At 46.1% G+C, this 22,357-nt stretch overlaps 1 protein-coding gene across 2 annotated transcripts in view; it reads right to left on the bottom strand.

Moving 5' to 3' along the window:
- The window catches only part of TAF1B (TATA-box binding protein associated factor, RNA polymerase I subunit B), a 1,890,249-nt gene that overhangs the window by 1,310,385 nt on the left and 557,507 nt on the right, over positions 1 to 22,357 (bottom strand). For both annotated transcript variants that reach the window (XM_069605992.1, XM_069605991.1), the window contains one exon: positions 6,279 to 6,438. In XM_069605992.1, coding sequence (XP_069462093.1) covers positions 6,279 to 6,438 — 160 coding nt within the window. The remainder of the gene's footprint in view (positions 1 to 6,278; positions 6,439 to 22,357) is intronic.

The following is a 22,357-nucleotide window of genomic DNA, read 5'->3' on the forward strand; positions in this document are numbered from 1 at the left end:
CGTCCTTTACAGCCTTGGGACAAAGAGTTAGATTCATCCTCAAAACCATTTCATGATCCACATAATTGCCGATGGCACCGCTGTCGACGTAAGCTTCAATTGCATGTAATCGATCCGGATTATCGGGGCTAATGAGGACCATAGGTATCACGAAATGCGAGGTCACGGAACTGGTTTTCACGCTCGGCAAGAGGACCTCTATTCTTGTCGGGCGAGGTCGTTTCCCTGCTCAGAGTTTGTAACTTTGGTAACTGCAGCTCCTACTGCCTTCTTGGCAGGTTTCACCGGACAGTCTCGAAGAAAGTGCCCTGAGTTTCCGCAATATAGGCATAATTTCAACTGTTTCCTCCTTTCCCACTCCCTTTGTGTTAGAGGACCTTTCAGACCCCCTATTTGCATGGGTTCCCCGGAGTCTACTCCTTTGGAAGGAGTTGGCGGTTTGGAAAATACTCGAGCATCAAACTTGAAACGATCGGCCTTCCTGTTCTGCAGCCTGTGATCTATTTGAACGACCAAGTCTATATAATCCGAACAGTCTTGTGGGGAATTCACTACTTGGGCTAAAACGTCTTTGAGCTCTCCACGTAGACCTCTATAAAACAGAGTAATCCTTTTGTCCTCAGGCCATTGAGTTTCCACTATTAGTCTACTGAAAGATGCAATATAAGCCAAAAGGTCTTGATTACCCTGTCGCAACGAAAGAAGCTCATTGTCCAAGGCCTGCCCCTGTGAATGTCTTGCGAACAGTTTTTCCATACTAAGCTGAAAGGCTTGAAAATCATGGAGAACCGGATCATCTTGATTAACTAGAGGGATCGACCAGTCTGCCGCATTGCCACTAAGGTACGAAAGTACAAAAGCTACTTTTGCTTGATCAGTTGGAAAGGCTGCTGGCCGGCATAAGAAGTGCAACCGGCACTGATTGATAAATACTGCAAACCTCTTTGGGTCACCAGAAAATCGTTCGGGCGGAGCCAGAGGTACATTCCCAGGTAGGTTGATCTGCACTGGATTCATAGAGGATGTTGAAGGAAGATTTGCCCCTGATGCGGGTAACGGGGTCTGTCCGGCTTGTGACTGTAGCACTTGTCTAGCAAGATTGTCTGTTCTCTCCTTGGAAATAATTAGTTCTCTTCTTAGAGCATTCGTTTCCTGACGAGCTGCATGCACTTCTGCCCTTAGTTCCCCAAGTAACCGGGCTAGGGGGTCAGTATCCGAGGTTTCCATAGCGCCTGGGCGAGAGTTTTGCGGTAGGCTTTGCGTTCTGTAACGCTCACCTGATTCTCGCAGAGGCGCCGGTCTTGACTGGGCGACTACCGTATCTTCAAAGGTGATGTGTAGCACCCGGTTGGCTCTTTAGGCTGGACCTCTGTGCACTGTATGCCTGACGTGTAGAGTAAGATGTCTGCAGATAGAAAATATGGGGTTAATGAACTGGGGTTATTGGGGTGTCCCTATCTCTTTCCTCTTCTCCTCTCCTGTAGACCCCCAAAGGTTAACGCTCTCACGTTAGGTAAGTAAATGCCGAGCTCTCCATCTGCCTCGGGGCAGGGTGCTGTAACCAGTTTCTTCACTGGATAGGTAGCGCAGGCCTCTTGACTTCAGAGGACTGCTGTCCGTCGTTTACTGCACGAACGGTAAGTTTCGAGTCATTCATATGTCTTTAAAGTCTTTAGTAATGATGTCTCTTGTTTTGCAGGGTTCCGGCGATGGCGGATGACGGGCTGAAGTGAGTTGAAGATGGAGCCCGTGTGATGAATAGAAGCGCCTGGAAGCGCGTAAGTAAGCGCTTGTTGCCTGCTTCACTATGCGCTCTAACTGTCTTTTTATTTTGCAGGTACGAGTTCGGAGCGGCTGCAGGGTGCCGGAATACCCACTGGATTAGATGTGGAAAGGAGTAATGGCACGTGAGTATTAAAGTTCCCCAATGTCTTTAAACGCACCTTGTTTTGTCTTTCAGATGCGGGATGCAGCGCCGAAGGCCTCCGGAGCGCACGAAGAGTAGGTAAGCCTTTGCCTTTCAGATGCCGGAATGCTAACCTGTTCTTTCTTGTCTTTATAGGTGTTGCTGAAGACTGGATTCAGGATGGTAAACCTTTGCCTTTCAGATGCCGGAATGCTAACCTGTTCTTTCTTGCCTTTATAGGTGTTGCTGAAGACTGGATTCAGGATGGTAAGCCTTTTTCCTTAGGCCCAGGACCGGATGCAGAAGACACGATGAGCGTTCTGCTGCAGAGGTTGCAGAATAACGCAAAACAAGATTCATCCACCGGGTGTGGTTTAAATAGCCTCCTGTAGTGCTTAGGTGTCTCCTTCCACAGCCACGCCTATGTAAGAAAAGAGTTCCTGGTAAGAAAAGAGTTCCTGCCTTCCAGAAGAGTTCCAGTGTTCTGAATCTAGGGAGTGGCTCCAGCCCCACCCAACAGGAAAAGTAGTTCCAAACAGAAGAGGATCAGAGGCTCAACTGGCAGGCAGGTAAGCAGCATGGTCTGCTGAAGGTAAGTCCACCCAAGCATTATGAGCCCGGCGCTTCCAGCGCTGGGACTGGGCATATTTATGAGCCTGGTGCCACTGGCGCCAGGACTGGGTCCAAAAGGTCCCAATTGGGACTGGTTGGCACTCGGAACCTGGGTTATGGATCTGCTTCCAAGGGAGTTGGGAAAACCCTGACCTTTTGGAAGCAGAGATCATGACAAATACAAGGAGGCCGCAGCCACCACTGAGGAATGATATTCTAACCAAAGGGGCAGCCCTAGACGCGGAACCTTGGGCTGGAATTAGGAGTGCATCACAAAAAGGGGTAACCGCCGATTTAAATTAGAGCATACTATTTTTTCTGTACGCTATTCTTTCAGGTGAAATGATCTAAGTCACACGTGACCCAAACTTTTTCATTAAGTATTGAATAACATTGAGCGTGAAGACTATTTGTGAATGAATAACATATTAGTTTATAGTCTTATTTATAAAGTTTCTACATGAGTTTATATTTCATGTTTCTCAGCATAATGGTTATAAAACAATCAAGGTAGTACATACCAATTCATCTGAGACTAAATAACAAAATCAGAGCACGAATTTCAGATTAGTAATAAATCAAACATTTTTCAGGAATACATGAAGGACATTACTGAACACTCAGTAACTGATACAGTGTGCGTTAAATAAAACAGTTGCATTGCATTGTAGAAATTCAATTCCAACAAAAATAGGAGATCAACCGGCATGGTGATACAAATATACAGTTAGTGCAGTGAAATAGGAGGAGGAGGAGAAAGTTGAATCGGGTATACAAGAATAACTGTCCTTTTTTAAAAGATTAATCCAGCCTGAGGTGGGTTTCTCTGTGATTGGGTATTGAATGAGGCTGTGGGTGGGAGTCGAGGAGGATTGGCTACCCGTCTATCAGCCTAAACCTGCTGTCCAACTTCGTGGTCATCTGGGAGTTGGCTCTGGGCTTCTCCCAGACATTTTGCGCCACCTGCAGGACATACGTCTGCAGAGGGATGCCAGACCGGATGGTGGTGCATTTCCCCAAGACCTCTGCTAACACACCTGACTCCTGGGGGGCTTCCTCAAGCAGATGAACCACCAAGAACTCCGCCAGGCCCTGAAGGCAGTCATGAAAGGCCTTAAAGGATGCTGAGGGCTCATCATCCTGGGCGTCATGGCCCCCCTTCACAGACAGAGCGGAATCTGGTCCCTGGGACACAGGTGCCAGCGGCGTCCCTCCAGGTCCAGAGCTGCAGACAGGTCCAACGGCTGTTGAGGGGGAGGCGTTGATGGTATAGGAGAAGGCGGAGGGGTCAGAACAACCGGTAGGGCCTGTACCGGTGAACGGACCGGCACTGGAACTTGGAGCGCAGGAGCAACAGGAGGAGTACCAAGAGGAGGGGGCTAGGGCGGAACCACCTACAGAATTACCTCCTTCACAATGTCCTTCAGGAGCCCCTTCATGTGACGGTAACGCATGAGGAAGAGGAAGCGCCCAAAGAAGCGGTCCTCACAAGCCGCTGGGTGCCTAGGGGCCCAACCCTCCGAGGCACTGGGCATCCGCACCTAGTCAAAGTGCTGAGGCGCCTGGTGCGTGTAGCAGTATGGCTGTGAAGGGTAGATGAATCTCTGAGAAGACCAAAAACCTACACCGTAGGATCCGCTGCCGCTTCCAGAGGAAAGGGGGCTGAGATCATCCTGCAAAGCCCCTTTGATGGGCAAAAGCACAAGCAGGCCCTGAACGGGATCCAAGATGGCCGCCAGCCTGGCAGGCTCTGCCATGTGCCTCTCTGCCATTTTGAAGCTTTGCGCCATGCCCTGGGTGGGCGCGGAGGCCCTGAGCCAAGAGAGGCCTTAGCCACAGGAGGATACACCTTGGGCTTTGCTCCCGAAGCTGAGGCATCAACCTCATAGATCCCTCTGGTACACTATGTCATAACACCATCACTCACGACCTTGGAGCGACTCTTGTACACTGGACGCCCTCGGCACCTGTGCTAGTAGCCGTGCTGGTTCATGCCGAGGACAGACTTTTGAAGGTGGCACTCGACGATCCCTTACACCTTGGGGTAGAAGAAGACTAACTCTATCGTCCTTCTGAGGACAGCCTCGTAGGGCCGCTGAGTCCCTCAGTTTGGGAGCCAGTAGCCAGGACAGCCTCAGGTCTGTCCCCGGAGGGCCCGGAAGAGCCCCCAGATCCCTAGGCTTAGGTGCTGGTACACTTAGAGGCCTCAGCCTGCCAGAACCTGAATTTGAGGAGCCCCGATCCGTGGAAAGCCTGGGGAAGAAGTCGCTGTGCTGTGGAGCCGTACTTAACAGAAGGCCTAGCTTGTCTTGATGAGAGTTCCTGGAGACAAAGTTCTTAAGGTGGGGAGGAGGAGAAGTGTGGAAGATTTCCCTCCATCGAGACAACCGATTCTTCAATGCCCTTTGACCGAGAACGCTGCAAGCCGAAAATGGGGGTCCGAGGCCAGGAACAAGCAGTCACATGAGGCACATCTTGTGAATCCTCCTGCGGCCGACATGCGCCGGGGAGGCGAGACACTGAAGGGAAGTTAAATGAGATTGAAAAAGAAAACTGGGATGAAGCGGAAAGCCAAAAAAGTTGCATCGCTAGCTGCCAGGTCCGACACTGTCCATGCGGAAAAAGGGACTGAGGTGAGTAGCCGGAGGGCGGGGCCCCCACACGCTATAATTAATTTAAAGGGGAAGCTCAATTTATCGCTGCCAAAGTTTCCGTTACTTTCCCCTTGTTGGGGGACGCCACACAAGGATGGAGGAAAGAGGACGGGACATATGAGTAGCAATGATTACATAAACTGCAAGACAAAGACTTAAAAAAGACCAAGTTTAAAATAACAAAAACCATGGGGAGAGATAGCAATAACGTGGACAAAAAAAAAAAAAAGAGATTGGTCTCAATTAGAAACGTAAAGTCCCAAATAGCAAAGTAGTACACCATATTTCACCATTGGAAACCGGAGAACAGGGGGAAAAGAGGCAACAGGTGCCAGAACAAATACATACAGAGAGGCTGCCAACATTGTCCACGTGCTGTAAGTTCACTGGTCTCGATTGTGATCAAACACGTTGGCTTTCGAGCCCAGAAAAAAGGGGATTCATTGAAGTGACTTTAGAAAGCTATTTTGAGTCACTGTATGAAATAGTGATGGCTGCAATGGAAGCCACAATGAGTCATATTGCATCACTGTGCATCTGGAACCAGTGGAAAGAAAAGGTTTTCAAACAGTTGAAATCTTATAAAACGGACAATGCGTTTTATAGGATTTCAACTGTTGTTTGAAGACTTTTTCTAAGGAAAACACTTAAATATATATTGCACCCATGGCTGGCAACCCTGCTCCCAGGTGGAGGAGTTGAAGCTAGGGACAATGATGGTACAGCTGCAAAGGCAGATCTAGCTGTGAGTAGGGAAGGAACAAGTCACACTTCCCTACTGGATACCACTGCACCCACCACTAAACTGACAGCAGCCTCCCGGCCGCCATCCAATTTCCTCCTATCTATGCTGGGATGCTACTCCATGCCATACCTAACTGGCACAGTATTATACTGGCCCGAAACAACGTCTCTTAATTCTGAACATAATGTGCCATCATAACAGAACATGCTGCCTGTTCATTTATCTTTTCTTTCCAGCCATCAATCTTATGTACCATTTCCATGATCTATGTTTAGTTTTTTAAAAAAAAGATTTTAAAGATGAAATAAATACTGCATTGCGTTCACTAAAGAAAGGACTTTATAAATGGAGCTTGTCTTACCGCAAGAGATCACTCAATGTTATCGATTCCCTCAACCAAAGTAAAGACATGTAACAGAATGCCAGAGTCATTGGCATGGACATCAACAATGTGCCTCGGCGCTTCACATTTGAATAAACGCTACCGTCCATAGATCCGGAATGGCAAGATTTGGTACTGCCTGTAAAATAAAGAACCTGGTAAAAATGTACAGACAGTGATATAAAATGAAAAAATATCCTTTTCAATATGAAAATAACTGTTATACCCAACCGTAAAAACAATACCCAAGGAACACAAATGTCTGATTGTAATCTGTTGAAATTGCAAACAGGACAAAACACTGGGCATGAAAAATATTGGAGAAATGATTTCATGCACTCCCTGAGTTCTTCAATACTTTATTATAGCCCAGGAGACAATTGTTTTGATCAGGAATCAAATTAACACTTTCTATTTCAGCAGTAAAACGTGACAATGTAGGTGGTCTCATGAGTTGTGTCCCTGCCAACCTATCCGGTTCTATAGGGGAAGATGTGCCAAGTACGATAAATTACAAAACATGTCCATAAACGAATTTGGCCTCAAAGGTCTTACTATAGAGTTTTCAACATATAAAATAGGCCAATGAGTCTAAGTGGGAGGTTCTAAGATAATATAAGACTGTCAGAAATTACTGAAGCAAGCATTCTCTATTTAGTACCTTTAGATCTGACGCACCCAACACCTTCTGTCGGGTAATGGGTGGGCCGATTTCCCTTCTAAAAGACTGAACTCGTTGAAATTTTAAAATGGAAGGGTTTCATTAAATGTAAGATGGCGTTGTTCTCTTGAAAATTCTTCAGTCACTCGCTCTTTGAGAATAAGTCATCTTGCAACCTCTCTCTCTCTCTCTCTCTCTCTCTCTCTCTCTGTCTCTCTCTCCCCCCCCCACCCCCCCCAGTGAGTTAATGGCCCAGAGCCCGAATTACAGGTACGCGCAAAGTGAGGGCATTAACGTTTCCCCATGCACTGTTACCTAACCAGCAGTGCATGATTTCTGGGGTGCTAGTAGCTTCTTTTCTTTGGACATATGGAGAAGATAACTCTGGTAGTCCCCTCTAGCGTTCCATGAAGGACATTGGGAAGAAAGTGCTGGCACAGCAATAGTTGCGAAGAGTCAGCAATGGTGAGGCGGCCACAGGTAATAGGGGCCAGAGCTGGGAGGAGGAAGTGGTGAGGGACGGGGAAAGGGGTGTGTTGTGGGTGAAGGCTTTCACCCTGAAGGCGGCAGCCTCCCACTTTTCAGGAGGCTCGGATGGCAGGCAATACCATGTGGTACATTCCACCTTCTGAGCTTCCTGAGTGGCTGGGAGGTGACATTATGGCAGCTCCCAGGTGCTAATAACTGAAAACCTTTCCTTTATTAATTAATCTTTTATTACACACTTAATAACAAAGACTAGTCTCTAAGCACAGGACTGGGGTTCAAAACTGTGTTTCTATGTGTTGTCTTGCTTCCAAGACAAACACATTGTCCCTGAGCTATCTTCCCAACACAATATGTTCTCTTTTATGACTGCGCTCGATATTGTATTGTGTACAAACACATCAATGCTCTGAAACGTTGCTAGAATTGGTCTGGGGAATTATACTTCATTTCCCACTATACAATTAATGTTCAATTACTTTATGCTTTCTCTTAGATTCATGCTGGGTATGAAATGGCAGCGGTCAGAATTCCTCAATGCTGCAACTCAAAATGCAGACTAGACTTGTCCTGGGGAAATAGATTTAATTTCCCAGTGGGTAATTAATATTGAATTCCTTCATTCCAACTGTGCCTTAGCGTTGTTTGTGCTGGGATTTCAACTGTGTGCCCCAGCATGCATCAACATAAACCTTCTTTCTCTCTGTTGATAGTATTGACAATCCTCAGAATGCTTGCTGAATTCCTGCTCAGTCCACACAAAGACCCTACCTAAAGCCTTCTCCCAGGTGTCCAGGGAAAGGCAGACGCTTTATGATCCTGGCATTGGGGGTGGTGTTCTGCGGGAGTATCACCTAGGAGGAGAAAGGGCCCAGAGGAATAAGACAACTCTGTTGGGTGGGACACAGTATTTATCGTCCTGCAGGGAAGAAATGTCAATGATACCAAAATCTGTAATGGCTTGTTGTCATGGAGTGCTTTTCACTTCCCAATTTGAACATCTTAATGTGGGTGAAAACATTCATAGACCCTTAGGCATTGGAAGAAAAGAAAACCCTTTTAAAAACACAGAGACTCAAAGTTGGATGCTCCCGTACACCCCAAAGGAACAGTAAATAAAAGTCTGAAAATAATACCAATTTAGAAGGTAAACATCTTTATTTCCCTACGAACCCAAGTTTGTCAAATAATCATTGTGATGTTCCTTAAAGGAATATAATAAAGTAATTCGCATGAAAACCTTTCCATTAGAAAAAAAGATTTCTGCATTATGGTCTCCAAGTCCCATAATCCCTGAAGTACTGGGACGAAGAAGAGGACCGAAGAGTAACAAAACTGCAAAGTGCAGCTTGTTAATAGAAATTACCCACACCTGAGGGAGACTGCGAGCCTTAAAAGGCCTCCTCAGGTGCAGGCAATCAGTAAGAAGAAGGAGCAGAGCAATAGTCGTAGGTGGAGGAGTTGTGAACTCTACGTTTCAGCAAAAGCAGAGACTGGAGAAGAAAGAAGACGCTGGACCACTGTCGAGTGTTCAACAGTAGCCGGTCCTGAGAGTGTCTTCATCTCCAGAAGCTTTACTTGCAAAGGACGTGCAGCAGGAAGCATCAGAGAGGGAAGCTTGCCCCTTGGAGACCTGAATTGCAGAGGCTGTGCAGCAGGAAGCAAACGTTTGAAAAGCGTCCCCCACAACTAGGCTGTCTCCAGTGGCAGGCTAGCACCGGAGAGCCTTTGGAGTAGAGGAAGCTCTGTGTGCGAGTAGTGCGGGTCGCGGCACACTGGAAGTAACAGATTGCCTGATCCCGAGGAGCAGAAGAGACAGAGGACCTGGGAGCAGCGAGGGAAACGGATGCGCACGTCATAAACGGTGAGTTCATTAAGTTATAGTGACACTGGAACGCTCCATAACCATTCACCTGCTCAGAACAGGTACAACAGAAAGCAAACATGTAGAGGGAAAACCATGAAAGAAGGCAATTTTGAATACCGAACTGACACAAAGCAAAGAAAGCATTATTTTGCCAAACAAACTGACTGTGATTTTAAGCATGCAGGTTTGTTTGAAAGCCAGCAATCAGAGGTGACAGTAATTTCAGAACCCAATACAAACTACCATTGCCCAAGCTAAAAGGAAATTAAAACAAGGCAATTGAAAAATAACACATATTGCCAAAGTCAAGAGAGGGCAAATAAGAATTCAAAAGTTTGTAAAACGTGTTGCCCATGGTTAAGGAAGTGCATAAACAAGGCTGGTAAAACCCACATTCTCAAAGCCAAAGAAGAGAAAGAGTGAGACCATATTATTGTCAGTAACTGGTGAATGAAGAGGTGGGGAAACAAGAGCGGATAGAAGGCTGCCCTTCTGGTAAAGGATATTCAGAAGGAGTGGAGCATAACTTGCAGACGTTTTGTTAATCACAAAAGTGTAATAAAGAGCACCAATGTGAATCTGATCTTCCCTGAAGAAATTCTTAAAACGTGGTGTTGTGAAGCATGAGACATTGCTAAGTTGTTGTAAGCTGATCTTAACCACAGAAGCAATTATTGTTCGTAATAGTCTGTCCTGGCAAAGAAGTACACCAGGTCAGGGGTTGTGGTAACACTTTATTTTGTTTGAGCAGGGGAGTATACCCGAATGGAGAACCTTGAAGTAGAAGACCTGGCATTGGAGTAAACGAGGTGTAATTGAAGTAGTAGGCATGGCATGGAAGTAAACCAGGTGAAAGTTGATGACGTGGTACGAAGTGGTATTAAGAAATCATAAAGAAGCAGTGGGAGAATGTTTGATATGTTTTGGTGAAACATTGCCGAATCATCCTGACAGACTTTTCATTGCTGAAGCAAGTGGTATATAAAATGCTGCAGAAGTGTATAATCGTTTCTAAACAAATATATGGTTGTAGAATAATCCTGGCAAAGACATTTTATCTTAATTCTACTGAACTCAGGAAATGTTCTTGGTTTATGCGAAGAAGTTTGTTTTTCTTAACATCACAAGAAGAAAAGAAGGAAGCCAGTGTTGGAATCTTTTGTTGCCAAGTGGAAATCAAAAGAACTGCATTGGAACTTTGCTGCAAGAGAGGATTTCCTTATTCTTTTGGAACTGCTGAGCAGAATCCTGCTTGAATCTGGGGAAGGAAAATTCACCCAGGTCATAAGGAGAGACCGTTATCATATTGTGAACTTGCCTGTTAAAACTGTTGTTTTTTAACTGCTACATACTACCTTGTTGACTTGTTCTATGTACGAGTGTGAGGGCCAGAAACTTTTTGTTAAGAGTGTTTTCCTTATTAGTACCCAGCGAGAGTCAAGCAGAATGCAACACGCTCTCGCCGGGTCATTGCCCAGCAGAGAATCCCTCGATTCTCAGCCGGGATTCCAGCTGCCTTGTCCACGGCGGGGGGCGTGGCAGCCCCTCAGCCAAAGAGGAGGCTCAAAGCGGGGCCATCCCTGCTCCAAGCCTCCCCACGGCTGAGAAGCTGCCCCGGCGGGGGACTCGGGTAAGGTATTTTCTTTTTCTTCCCCTTTCCTCCCACCTCCCTGCCCTCCCCACCCCCACTTACCTTCTGCCGCCTTTGTCCATGGCGGGCGGCGTGGCAGCCTCCAGCCGTGTGGAGGCTCGAAGCGGGGCCATCCCAGCTCCGCGCCTCCACACAGCTTGAGGCTACCATCGTCGCCCGCCGGGGATTCTGGTGCGTTTTTTATTTCCCCTCCTCCACCGCCCAACCCCACTTACCTTCTCCTCTGTCGTGTTTCGGGAGCAGACGCGCTGGGAACACTTCTGTTCCCAGCGCGTCCGCTCCCTATGGCCGCCATGGAAAGGGAAAACGGACTCCGTTTTCCCTTTCCAGTGGGCATTTTCTTGGTCGTTTTTTTTTTTCTGTCCCGAAACGCTGCAGCCTTTCGGGACAGAAAAAACTGATTTCAGTGCCCAGGTCACGCAGATCTTGCGGGCCGGGGTACTAATAGCAATATGCCCCTTGCGACAGGGGCATTACAGAGTCAGGTCACGCCCCGGGGCCTTCCTTAAGGCCCTCACTTTGCTCGGGCCTATAACTATGGGCCCCGGGGCATTACCTGACTTGGTAATGCCCCCGCCGCTCAGGGCATATTGCTTAAGTATATTTTAGGTAGGGAAATCCTCGTTTGAGTAGGGATAATGAGACGTGTATCCTACCTTTTGAGTTAATAAAATGGCATCTTTTGAAAAACCTTCACATAAGGTGTGCGCCTCACATTTCTGACCCCTCACAATTCCTTGCCACTCATTCCTTTCTGACTTAAAAACTCCGGACGGACGTGGGTTGGGCTGTTCCATGCTAATGTTGTAACTGAGATGAGTCAGTGGGAAAGCTCACAGCTGCCCACACTGAAGGAATTATAAAAACCCTTCTTCATTCCACAAGCGGAGCGGACATGGGGCGGGTGTTCTGTCGTTCTGTGGCTTGAGGGTGCAGCTGCCCAGGTCTGGTCTAGTACCCCTTGTTTTCTCCTTTTATTGTTGTTGTTGCCTTTCTGGCCGGAACAGAGAAACATGTGTGCTAACATTTGGCTGGTATTTGGTGGCTGACTTGCTGGGACAGATTCAAGGATTAAAGGAGCTAGAGTCCTGGGAGGCTGGAAATTGGGAAATGGGCCACAGTTCCCATTCATTGGTTCTATATACAAGCATACATTCATTTTCAAAAATTGATTAGCAGAGATTGCTAATTAAAATGTTCTTGATTAACAAACAAAACCATTTGATTAGCAAAAAAAGCAATTTTTAATGTCACCAGAAGTTATTTGTACCGAAGACATAAAATGAGCAGCAATGCAGCATTTTTGTGTAACATTGAAGTAAGACATTCGTGCGATGACTCAGGCCTTGCAAATTCTTTAAAATTCTGCTAGACCTGCAGGTCGAGAGACTTAGTTTACCTACTCTACCTCAGAGAAATGCGCTCGACCCATTGCAACGGATGACAAAAATACAAATGCGCTTTCTGTAAAATGGTGCTTGTCACCACAAACCCACTTTATTTGGCACACTGCTGCCAAAAAGAAGCCAGCCATGCACAGTGAACCTTTTATTTGACATTTACTGCAAACAAAGTAAATGCCAAATAAAAGTAATAATCTACTTGACTATGCAAGGTTGTGAGTAGACTTTGCGAGGCCTGGATGGTTGTCTGTAAAATATAAAAGGTTAGCTGCATGAATAGACACAAACAAATAAATAAATGGATTTGGCCAGCTGTCTCCTGCAGGTGCTAATATATAATGCAATCATAATCATAATCATAGAGCAAGGAGAGCTCTGGAGGCTTACTACAGTGCATGGTATTGCAGTAGATCTGTAGATGTACAGACTGGATGGAACTATTGATCACTTATTTTTGTAAATGTCTTATTAGTTTTGTGTATTTATTACGTAAGAGGAAAGAAAGTAAGAGACTAACCAGATTGGATGTCGAAGCAGGCAGAGCACTGGCCAAACTAGGTGGAATATTGTAGTTTGCGGCCGTCTCAATGTCGGTGTAGCTTGTATTAAGCAACAGGGTAATAAGATAGAATGTCATTAAGTATGGGATCAGTTCATGGGTTGAGCACCAGTTTCATAGATGAATGCAACCAGCAGGTCACAGAGCTAGGTTTGCCATTAAAAGCATTTGGCTGTGTGATCATGTACATTTTCAAAAGTGTTCACGTGTTAATATGCTGCATCTTCCCCTACAAAATGAAATATAGTGGACACTATGAGATTTAGATATACTAACCTAAACTTTTCTGTCTTATTAAATCATGGAGACAATGCAGTGTTTTACAGTAGCAATACTGTAATTATGCATTATGTAACAGCTTAACATTTTTAGGAAAGGAATCGCATGACTGTCTTTAAAAAAATAAAGTTAACACATACCGGTCTTTGGATATAGTTAGCTTAATAAAAGTATCCTCCCAATTTACTTCTGGTTTACAATTATTTGAAAAAGAAAAGATAATCTTGCCTAGCACTCCCACACAGGCCTTTGGCACTCAAGAGTGGAAGAGACGATTACTGCTGCACTCTCTCTCCCTCCATTAGCCCCTTTGAACTTGCACAGAGAAAAGAGGGTGCAGAGTGAACCCTGAGAGCAAGCGATGAATGCAGCGTGATGAGCATTTTCATTGAACAGGGTAACTTAAATAGCTAGTTTTGCTACACAAGTATTAATTTAATTAGCAAACCTACAGAATTTCATAGCAATTCTGCTTATTTTATTAGGAAGAGCAGGGGAAGATCGGCATGGAGAAGGAGAGGCTGTGGAGGAGGAGCAGGGGCGTGCCATCTGGCCCGCCCTTAAAAACCCATGCAAAGTCACGAAGTGCAGTCCGGAGTTGCTGGCCTTTCTGGCGGTTACCCGGACATCGGCTGTTATTTAGCTGCTGTTGGTGGAGCCAGAGAGCGTACGACCCGGAGAGCGTGGAGAGGCATGTCGAACAAGTGACTGACCAATTAGGCACTATCTAAGTGGGGTGTAGTACCACCTGTTTTTCTTCTTCGCCCGACTTCTTGATTCTGGCGTTGCATGGTCGCCGCTGTTGCTGCCTCTGGTCTGTGGAATTGTGGCCGGCATGTAACCCTTGGACTAGCATTGGAGAGATCTACGTGCTGCACCATATTTGTGACTTGTAACTGGGAAGACTGGGGGAGGGGAGTCGGACTATGGCAGACCTTCTAGCCTATCGAGTGTTCCTTTATCACCCAGGCTTACTATCGGGTGCTGTGCATGAGGCACCAGGCACTTCGCACTACAGCCTAACAATTGGAATTTGCTTTGAGCCAGACTACTGTGATTTTCGTGACTCTTCTGCTTTCTTTGCTCCAATTATATGAAGTGATCCTTGGTATCCTGTTTTGTGTATCCTCCACTCTGCACTTCGCACGTTGTACCTTGCATTTGTATTCTGCAGCATTAACTAGGCACTTTGCTTCTAATATTAGCTTTTAAATGCATTTTTTTCTGTCACACTGTCATATTGCCATTGTTTAAGGACAGATGGAATTGGTAGCATTTGATGGTGGTTGTCCTAGACTGACTCCATGCTCCCGCCTGTCCATTTTCCTTTTCTTTTTGTAGGCTCCTTGAAGATTGGGATGGGACTTGATGCTAGCTAGTTTTAGCTCATGTTTTTTCCGATATTGTGCTTTAAGTTTATATTTCGTTCAACTGTTTTCAAATCTCCTCAATCGTCTATCATGCTTTGATAAATGTGATAATTTTATAATAGTTTTAAAAATGGCAAAACGCAAAGCTAAGGAAGGTCATCTTGCCAGTAACGGAGCCGAAAACAACAAGAGCATGACGGGGAATAAGAAGGGGTAGATCACAATCTTTGCTTGACTCTTATCTGAAGGAGGTAGCTGGCAGAATTGAGCAGTGTATTTTGGACACTCAGTGAGCTATCGTAGCAATTACACAAGGGAGAGAGTCGGAGGCCAATTCAAACCACCCTAAACACCCCGAGTTAAATGCATATCACTGTGGGTCCTTACCATTGGTCTCTATTTTACCTTATTCCATTTTGCCTACCATCCCTGATAGTGTGACTGAGTTTCTTATCTTGGCTAAGAGGTTGAACCCATTGGTCAACCAAGGTCCTCAAGAGCAACAACTGGGCTACGAAGCAGAATTTGTGATCCACGACAACATCCCCGGTTAGTATCACTTCAAGGAGTAGTGATTGTAAGATTCTTGAGGAAACGTTGGATAGGAGTTTGCACACTATTTATAGATTCCTTACACTCATTTAAGTAACTGATTCTGGAAACTTTACTAAGGCCTTCTGGAGCTAAATGTGAAGACGCCAGGGTCTGCTCTGCTGACGGAGAACACTCCAAGGGTGTCCTCATCTGGTACTCCTTTTGTTGTTGAAGGGAACGATAATCTATCTTACGCCAATACTTCTTGTATTGTTAAAGCCGATATCTGCTGTCTTAGCCAGATCGCCAATTGTTTGGAGGGAGGACTAGATAATAGCAAGAATCACAAAAATACTCAAAGGCTGGATGAACAAGTTGTTCTTGACCTACCTCCTGCGGCAGCCACCTTGGTCGGGGCAATAATCGATATCCATGCTTTATCGAGAGTGTAGGCAGTCAACTGCTTTGTTGATAAATAAAGCAAGCCAATGGGTTATCACCAACTTGTTTGGGTCTAAAATATATCCCTGTTTAATATTAATGGCAAGAAGGGTGGGATGAATGGGTTCGACCCCAAAAACTGTCATGGGAGATTGTGTGGTTATAACCCTAGGAAGTCCCTCTGTCTTATCCTATTTGTCCAATTCCAATATTTTTAGAGGCACTGTCTCCAATAGCCAACAACATTCTAGATTTGTTCCTCTTGATTTTCTATCCACCAAATCCACCCTACCAGAGTACTAGTGGGGTAACTAAGTTGCACCCTCATCAGTCGGAAGGTAAACAAGGCAAGTAGGGAATTGGGTATGGCCCCTCCGAATGACTTGAATAAATGGTCTAGTGTTAAATTCAGGGCTGCGCTCCTCACCCTCATGGCTTATTTCCTATCTGGGGGGTCGGGAGGGTTGTTATGGTCTCAAACCAATTTGATGCTTTATAAACTATAGAGGAGATAGATTGACTGGACCCCCTGATAAACCCGGATTTGGTTTCAGCTTCCACTAATCCTTTTTATACAGGGAAAGGCAGGGGCTGGGAGAGGAATTTGACTGTTCTTTGAGACACTACATCCTTCCTATCTTGGAACATAGCATGACTTTTTGTCAATTGATGAGCCTGAACCCGTGTAAAAGCTATGCCTTGATCATTATCCATTTCTATAATAACCTGCATTTGTCTGAAAAGAATAGACTGGGTGCTTTTAAAGAATATCTTGAGGAACATGTGACCCCTGGGATGGATCCCAACACTATTCTTTGATGGGAGGGGACTTCAATGTTAAGTTGGGGAATGGGCTGCCTGAGGATCTTTATGATGATGTTGAAGACTCTGCCTTGGGGATCCCAGTTACCCAGATGAGGTATGCTCATACCTGTGCCAGAGGACTTCAGTTCTGTTCTTGACTTATAGAATGGGGGTTGCGCTCTGTTAATGGACGTGTTCGCCCAGATGTACCTGGGCACATGACATTTAGTAATCATTAGGGTGTGTCAACCACTGACTACCTTTGTTTTCAGGTTAGTCAATAGCATAGGATCTGAGAATTTAAGTAATCAAAGAGCCATGTAGCGACCATTTCCCCATTTGCCTTAGACTTTCATGGCAGTGTAGCGCACTGTTATCGACCAATCTGAATCCTCTTCAGTTGGCAGAATCTAATCAGTTTTGTAAAAGAAGAATCAAGAATCAAGAAGGTCTATTCTAGATGACGCCACAACCCCCTCTGATACAGTGGATTCTTATATCGAACTATTGGGATCACTGTCACACTCGTTTCAGGGAGAATTTATGAAGAAAGAGCGTCAATAGAGAGGTTGGCTTAACGAAGAGTGCAGAAGCTATAGCTGGCTCTTCTCACTGCTTTGGGATCTCCCACCTGGATCAAAGGGAAATAATCCAGGCATCATTAGAGAAACTAAAATTAGAGCGGGAAGAAGAGGCATGGGAAAGTTTGGTGGAGGCAGCATTGTCTAAGAACTCAAAGACATTTTGGGAGTGTTGACAAAGGTACAGAAACGTTTGTCGAAGCAAAGGCCTGGGTAGGCCATTTTTCTAATCTGTATTTTGGCCGTACGGATCAAGTAGTCAGGTTAGCTCTCGACGTCCCCATGAAATTTTCCTTGAAGGAGGTTGCTCTAGCCATACCAAACCAAGCACATAACTGGGCTCCTGGTCCAGATAATGGCCCGGCTAACCTCTTCCAAGTTTTGGGCGAATTATGGGCCTCTCTTTTAACACATAGTTTTAATGCTATCCTGGAACTCGGTGAGATAGCTCCCTTGTGGAAATTGGTCATTATCTTTTCTATTTTTAAAAAAGGAGACGACGAGTGTCCGCTCACCCATAGGCCACTATCGCTGCTCGATACAACCATAACATTTTTGGAAGAGTACTGTTGGGGCACCTGGGCAAGTCGATTTCGATTTATTCTATGCTTTCGGACCTTCAGCTTGGTTTCCAGCCTGGGGTGGGCACGGAGGAACAGGCTGTAAACCTTTACTTGTTGGCACAGTCAGTATAGCACAGGGGCAAACAGATTTTTCTGGCTTTTATGGACCGGAGCACTGCCTTTGATAAGGTTATAATTATAATTATTAGAATTGTTCTTTTATAATGCACTTAATACCAGTCATTGGTTTCTAAGCATGGGATCAGGATTTCAACCTGTGTTGTGCTGTCTTGTCTTGCTTCCAAGACAAATGTGTTGCTCCTGAGCTATCCCCCCTCACCAAGGTCAACAGAGATAAACTCTGGCCCGTGCTTGGGTCCATGGATTGCCCTGTTGAGATAATAACTGTACTTATGTTGATACAGAGTGGCAACCAGGCGTGTGTGCGGTTTGGGGACCAGGACCAATGCACACATTTTTTAATGTAAATCTGGGGGTTTGACAGGGTTGTGTACTGGCTCCTGTCCTTTTTACGCTGTGCCTCAATGTACTATATATGTTTGTTTTTTTAAGAATTCTTATTGATTTTTTTTAAACATGTTTTTATTATTTTTCAACAAACAATAAACATAATCACAAGTGTTCTCCCCAACTATCCTCCCGAATCCCTCCCCGCCCCCCGGAAGAGTCTGGTCCTCTGTGATTTCTTATTCGGGAACTCTTGCATGCTATAAATGTCCGATATTTTAATGTTGTGTGGACACCATTGTTCCATATAGTCTGATTTCAGGTAATCCAACACTGAACCCCATTCCCTCGTGAAGGAGTCGTTCTGGGCCTGGATATGGTTTGTGATTTTTTCCATGGTCATTTGGGACCACACCTTTCGCAGCCAGGTGTAAGCCAGTGGTGGGTCTCGATGTTTGCCCACGCCGCAATGACCAGGCCCATAAAGCTCCTCTATTGTGCTTTGCAAAGTTTCTTGGTGTAGGGGTCTTTGAATCCGCACAACCACACCCTCTCCCCCATTTGGCCCGCCTCTGGGTATATTTTTGTCATTTCCGTTTGCACTTCCTTCCAGAAGCTCTTCACACCCCGACACTCCCACCAGATGTGTCTCCAGGTTCCTACGACCTGGCACCCCCTCCAGCAATGGTTCGACGCTTCCGGGTACATTGTCCCAAGTCTCTCTGGGGTATAGTGCCATTGGATAATTATTTTCAGCCACATTTCTCTGGTTTGGACAGCCCTGGTGAGTTTGGGGATGCCTGTCCACAGTTCCTCCCATTGCTGCCTGGTAATTTCCTCCCCTAGTGTGGTTTCCCATCTTCTCATGTATGTCCATTTGATTTCCTCTTCTGGTGTGCCGATGAAGCTGTACAGCGTTGACACCAGCTTTTTGTCTCCTGGGTTGGTTATTAAATACGTCTCAAAGGGTGTGAGTTCCCTTGTGGCCGCCTGGAAAACCTCTGGTGTACACAGCCAGTGCTTTAACTGTTCGTATTTGTATCTGTCTGCTTCTGCTAGCTTCCACATATTTTCACAGGCAACAAAAGATTGTATTTCCTTGTCCTGGAACAGTTCCCCGATTTTCCTACATTCTGCTCCTTCCCACTTCTCAAAGCCGCTGGGCTCTTGTCCTGGTGGGAACTGTGGGTTCCTGCAAATAGGTGTGAAGGGAGCCAGTGGGGTGGTCATAATTCCCTTTCTGGTTTGGGCATCCCAGGCGTTTAGTGTAGTTTTCATGACTTCGCTTACTCTAAGGTTCTGGTGTCTGTATTGTTTATTCTTCCACAGTTAGTCCTTTAGGGGGGTCCTGGCGACCACCCTATCTTGCGTTACCCATATTGTCTGTTGGTTCTCCCCCAGCCATTCCTTCAGAACCCATAGTTGGGCAGCTTGATAGTATTTCTTAAAATGGGGAAGGGACATTCCACCGGCCTTTATCGGTGCCGTAAGAATGGCTCTGGCAACCCTCAGGGGTTTCTTGTTCCACACAAATTGAGATATGGTTTTGGAGAGAGCTTTGAAAAAGGGGTCAGGGACTGTGACTGGGAGAGCGTGGAAACAGTAGAGTACCCTGGGGAGTATGTTCATTTTGACAGATTGGATTCTTCCCCACCAAGAGATCTTAAGTGGGCACCATCTTTCTAGGTCCTTCTTGACTCTAGCCAATAGGGGGGTGTAGTTGCTCTTATAAATCTTGTCAACCCTGTGCGTGAGTGTCACCCCCAGATATTTGATGCCCTCCTCTGCTGTTTTTAGACTGAGCTGGCCCGCCACTGCTTGTGATTCCTTGTTCCGAGCTAGGAGCATAATCTCCGATTATTTCCTATTAATCTTCAGGCCTGAGATCCCCCCAAATTCCTCGAGTATTTCTATGGTTCTTGGTAATGAGTTCCCGGGGTCCTCTAGGGCAAGCAGCATGTCATCCGCATACGGTATGACTTTATGTTGCCTGCCCACCATCTCTATTTCCCTTACCGCCTCGAGTTCCCTTATCTTGATTAGAAGGGGTTCCAGGAATATGGCGTATAGCAGGGGCGAGAGGGGGCAGCCCTGCTTCGTACCCCTTGAGATCCGCACCCTGTCAGTGACTTCTCCATTGATCGCTATTCTTACCTCTGGGGAGTTGTAATTAGCTCTTATCATATTTATAAACTGATCCCCGAACCCCATATGCTTCAGTGTTTTGAAGAGGATAGACCACTCAACACGGTCAAAAGCCTTTTCGGCGTCCAGCGAGAGTAGTATTGCTGGTGTTTGGGTAATGCCTATTTTTTCTATCAGATGGGTTACTCTTCTTAAGTTGTCATGAGTTTGCCTACCGGGGATGAAGCATGATTGATCTGTGTTTATTAGGGTTGTGAGGAGGGGCGATAGTCTGGCCGTCAGCACCTTCGTGTACATTTTTGTGTCAAGATTTATTAGGGCTATCGGGCGATATGAGCCCGGGAGAGTCGGATCTTTACCCGTTTTGTGGAACACGAGGACTTTCGCTTCATTCATGGAAGGAGTTACATTGCCCCTGTCTTTGAATTTATTAAGAAGCCTTGTCAGGACAGGGACTAATGTGTCAGCATATTTTTTGTAAAACTGGGCTGTGAAGCCGTCCGGGCCAGGTGCCTTTGACGTTGGGAGGCTCTTTATCGCTTTACTGACCTCTTCTGTGATCTTAGACTCCAGGGCCTGCTTGTCCTCTTCTGCTATAGTCGGTATGGGTATGGATCGTAGGAACCTGTCTTGAAGTACCTCGTCAGGGTGCTCTGTTGCATACAACTCTTGATATTAAGCTTTGAACGCATCCCCTATATCCTTTGTGTTCGTATGTGGCCTTCCTTGTGCGTCTTATGTTCAGTATCGTCATTGTTTTCTGCTTTTCCCCCCGAGTTGTCTCGCTAGCAGTTTGTCTGCCTTGCTAGCCCTGATGTAGTACCGTTGTTTTAAGTAGAGGAGTGATTTCTCAGCTTTTTTGTTGCGTAGCAGCTCTAATTGTCCCTGTACATGTTTCATTGCTTTATTGAGACTCCTAGTGCGATGTGTTACGAGCTCCCCTTGGATTTCTGCCAGCTTCTTCTCGAGAGTTCTTTCCCATTCCTGATGTTGCTTGTCTTTGGTGTCCTTTAGTGCTATTATATGTCCCCTGGTTACTGCCTTAAAGGCCTCCCACACAGATCCCAGTGGGACTTCTCTGTTGTCATTAAACTCAAAGAATTCCTTAATTTTGTTCCTTAGCTCCTCCCCCAGTACTTGGTCCGTTAAAATGTCGGGCGGCATTCTCCATCTCCAGAGGTCTCTCCCCCTTCCGGAGGTCTGAATGTCTAGCCATAGCGGGGCATGATCTGATAGAGCTATCGATCCCTTTTCAACCCCCAGGATCTTACCTACCAATCCCACTGACACCCAAAAATAGTCAATCCCCGACATCGTGTTGTGCACGTGCGAGTAGTATGTGAATCCGCTATCCTGTCCCTTCAGTTCTCTCCAGGCGTCCCGTAGTGCCATTTGTTCCATCCGTTTAAGTTTTTGGTTGGGGACCCATACATCTGCGTTCCCCCCGCACTCCTGTCCAGATTGGGTTGCCACGCCAGGTTCAGATCTCCGCCCAGTATTATCTCTCCTTTTGCAAATTCCTCAAGTTTCCCCAGGGTGTCTCTAAGGAATCCATCTTGCCCCGTGTTCGGGGAGTAGATTGCCACTAAGGTGTGAGCCTACGACCATCTATCGATACATTAACGAAAGCAAACCTACCCTCCTTGTCCACTCTAGTATCAGAGAGGTTTGCCACCAGACCCACTTTTGCTGCAATCAGCACGCCTGCTCTTTTTTCTCCTGTGTTCGCCTGTGCCCAGATCATATAGCCTCTGAAATGTACTTTCTTTCTGTCCGCAGACTTAATCTGTGTCTCTTGGAGGAGGAGAATGTCCACCTTTTCCCTTCTCACCAAGGCCTCCATTTTCCTCCTTTTCACCGGTGAGTTCAGCCCCCTTAAGTTTTGTGAATAGATACTGATCATCCCCATCCCGTCTGATCTTCTGTTTCTGTTCTCGTTTCACGCCCGTTGCGACCTTTTCCCTCTTCCGGAGGTTCCCCCACTCATTCCCTCCCCCCAACTGCCCAACTCCGCCCCCTCCAACTATGAACCAATATTTAACTTCTATCCTGAGGAGGGCCAGGGCCCCTATGGATGCTTGGGTGTTCCGCCCCTCGCTCCCTGCCCTGACTCTGGATTAACTGTGCGGGGAGTCCTAAACCCCGCGCCATCCTCTGACCTCCGCAGTGTTGTTCCCGGTTCCCGGCCGGGCCACTGAATACATGGTGTTCCGAGGTTAACTAGTTCTTCCTCGTTATTGACCCAT

This window comes from Ambystoma mexicanum, chromosome 4p (assembly GCF_040938575.1).
Source record: "Ambystoma mexicanum isolate Mex_15411 chromosome 4p, UKY_AmexF1_1, whole genome shotgun sequence".
NCBI classification, from domain to species: domain Eukaryota; kingdom Metazoa; phylum Chordata; class Amphibia; order Caudata; family Ambystomatidae; genus Ambystoma; species Ambystoma mexicanum.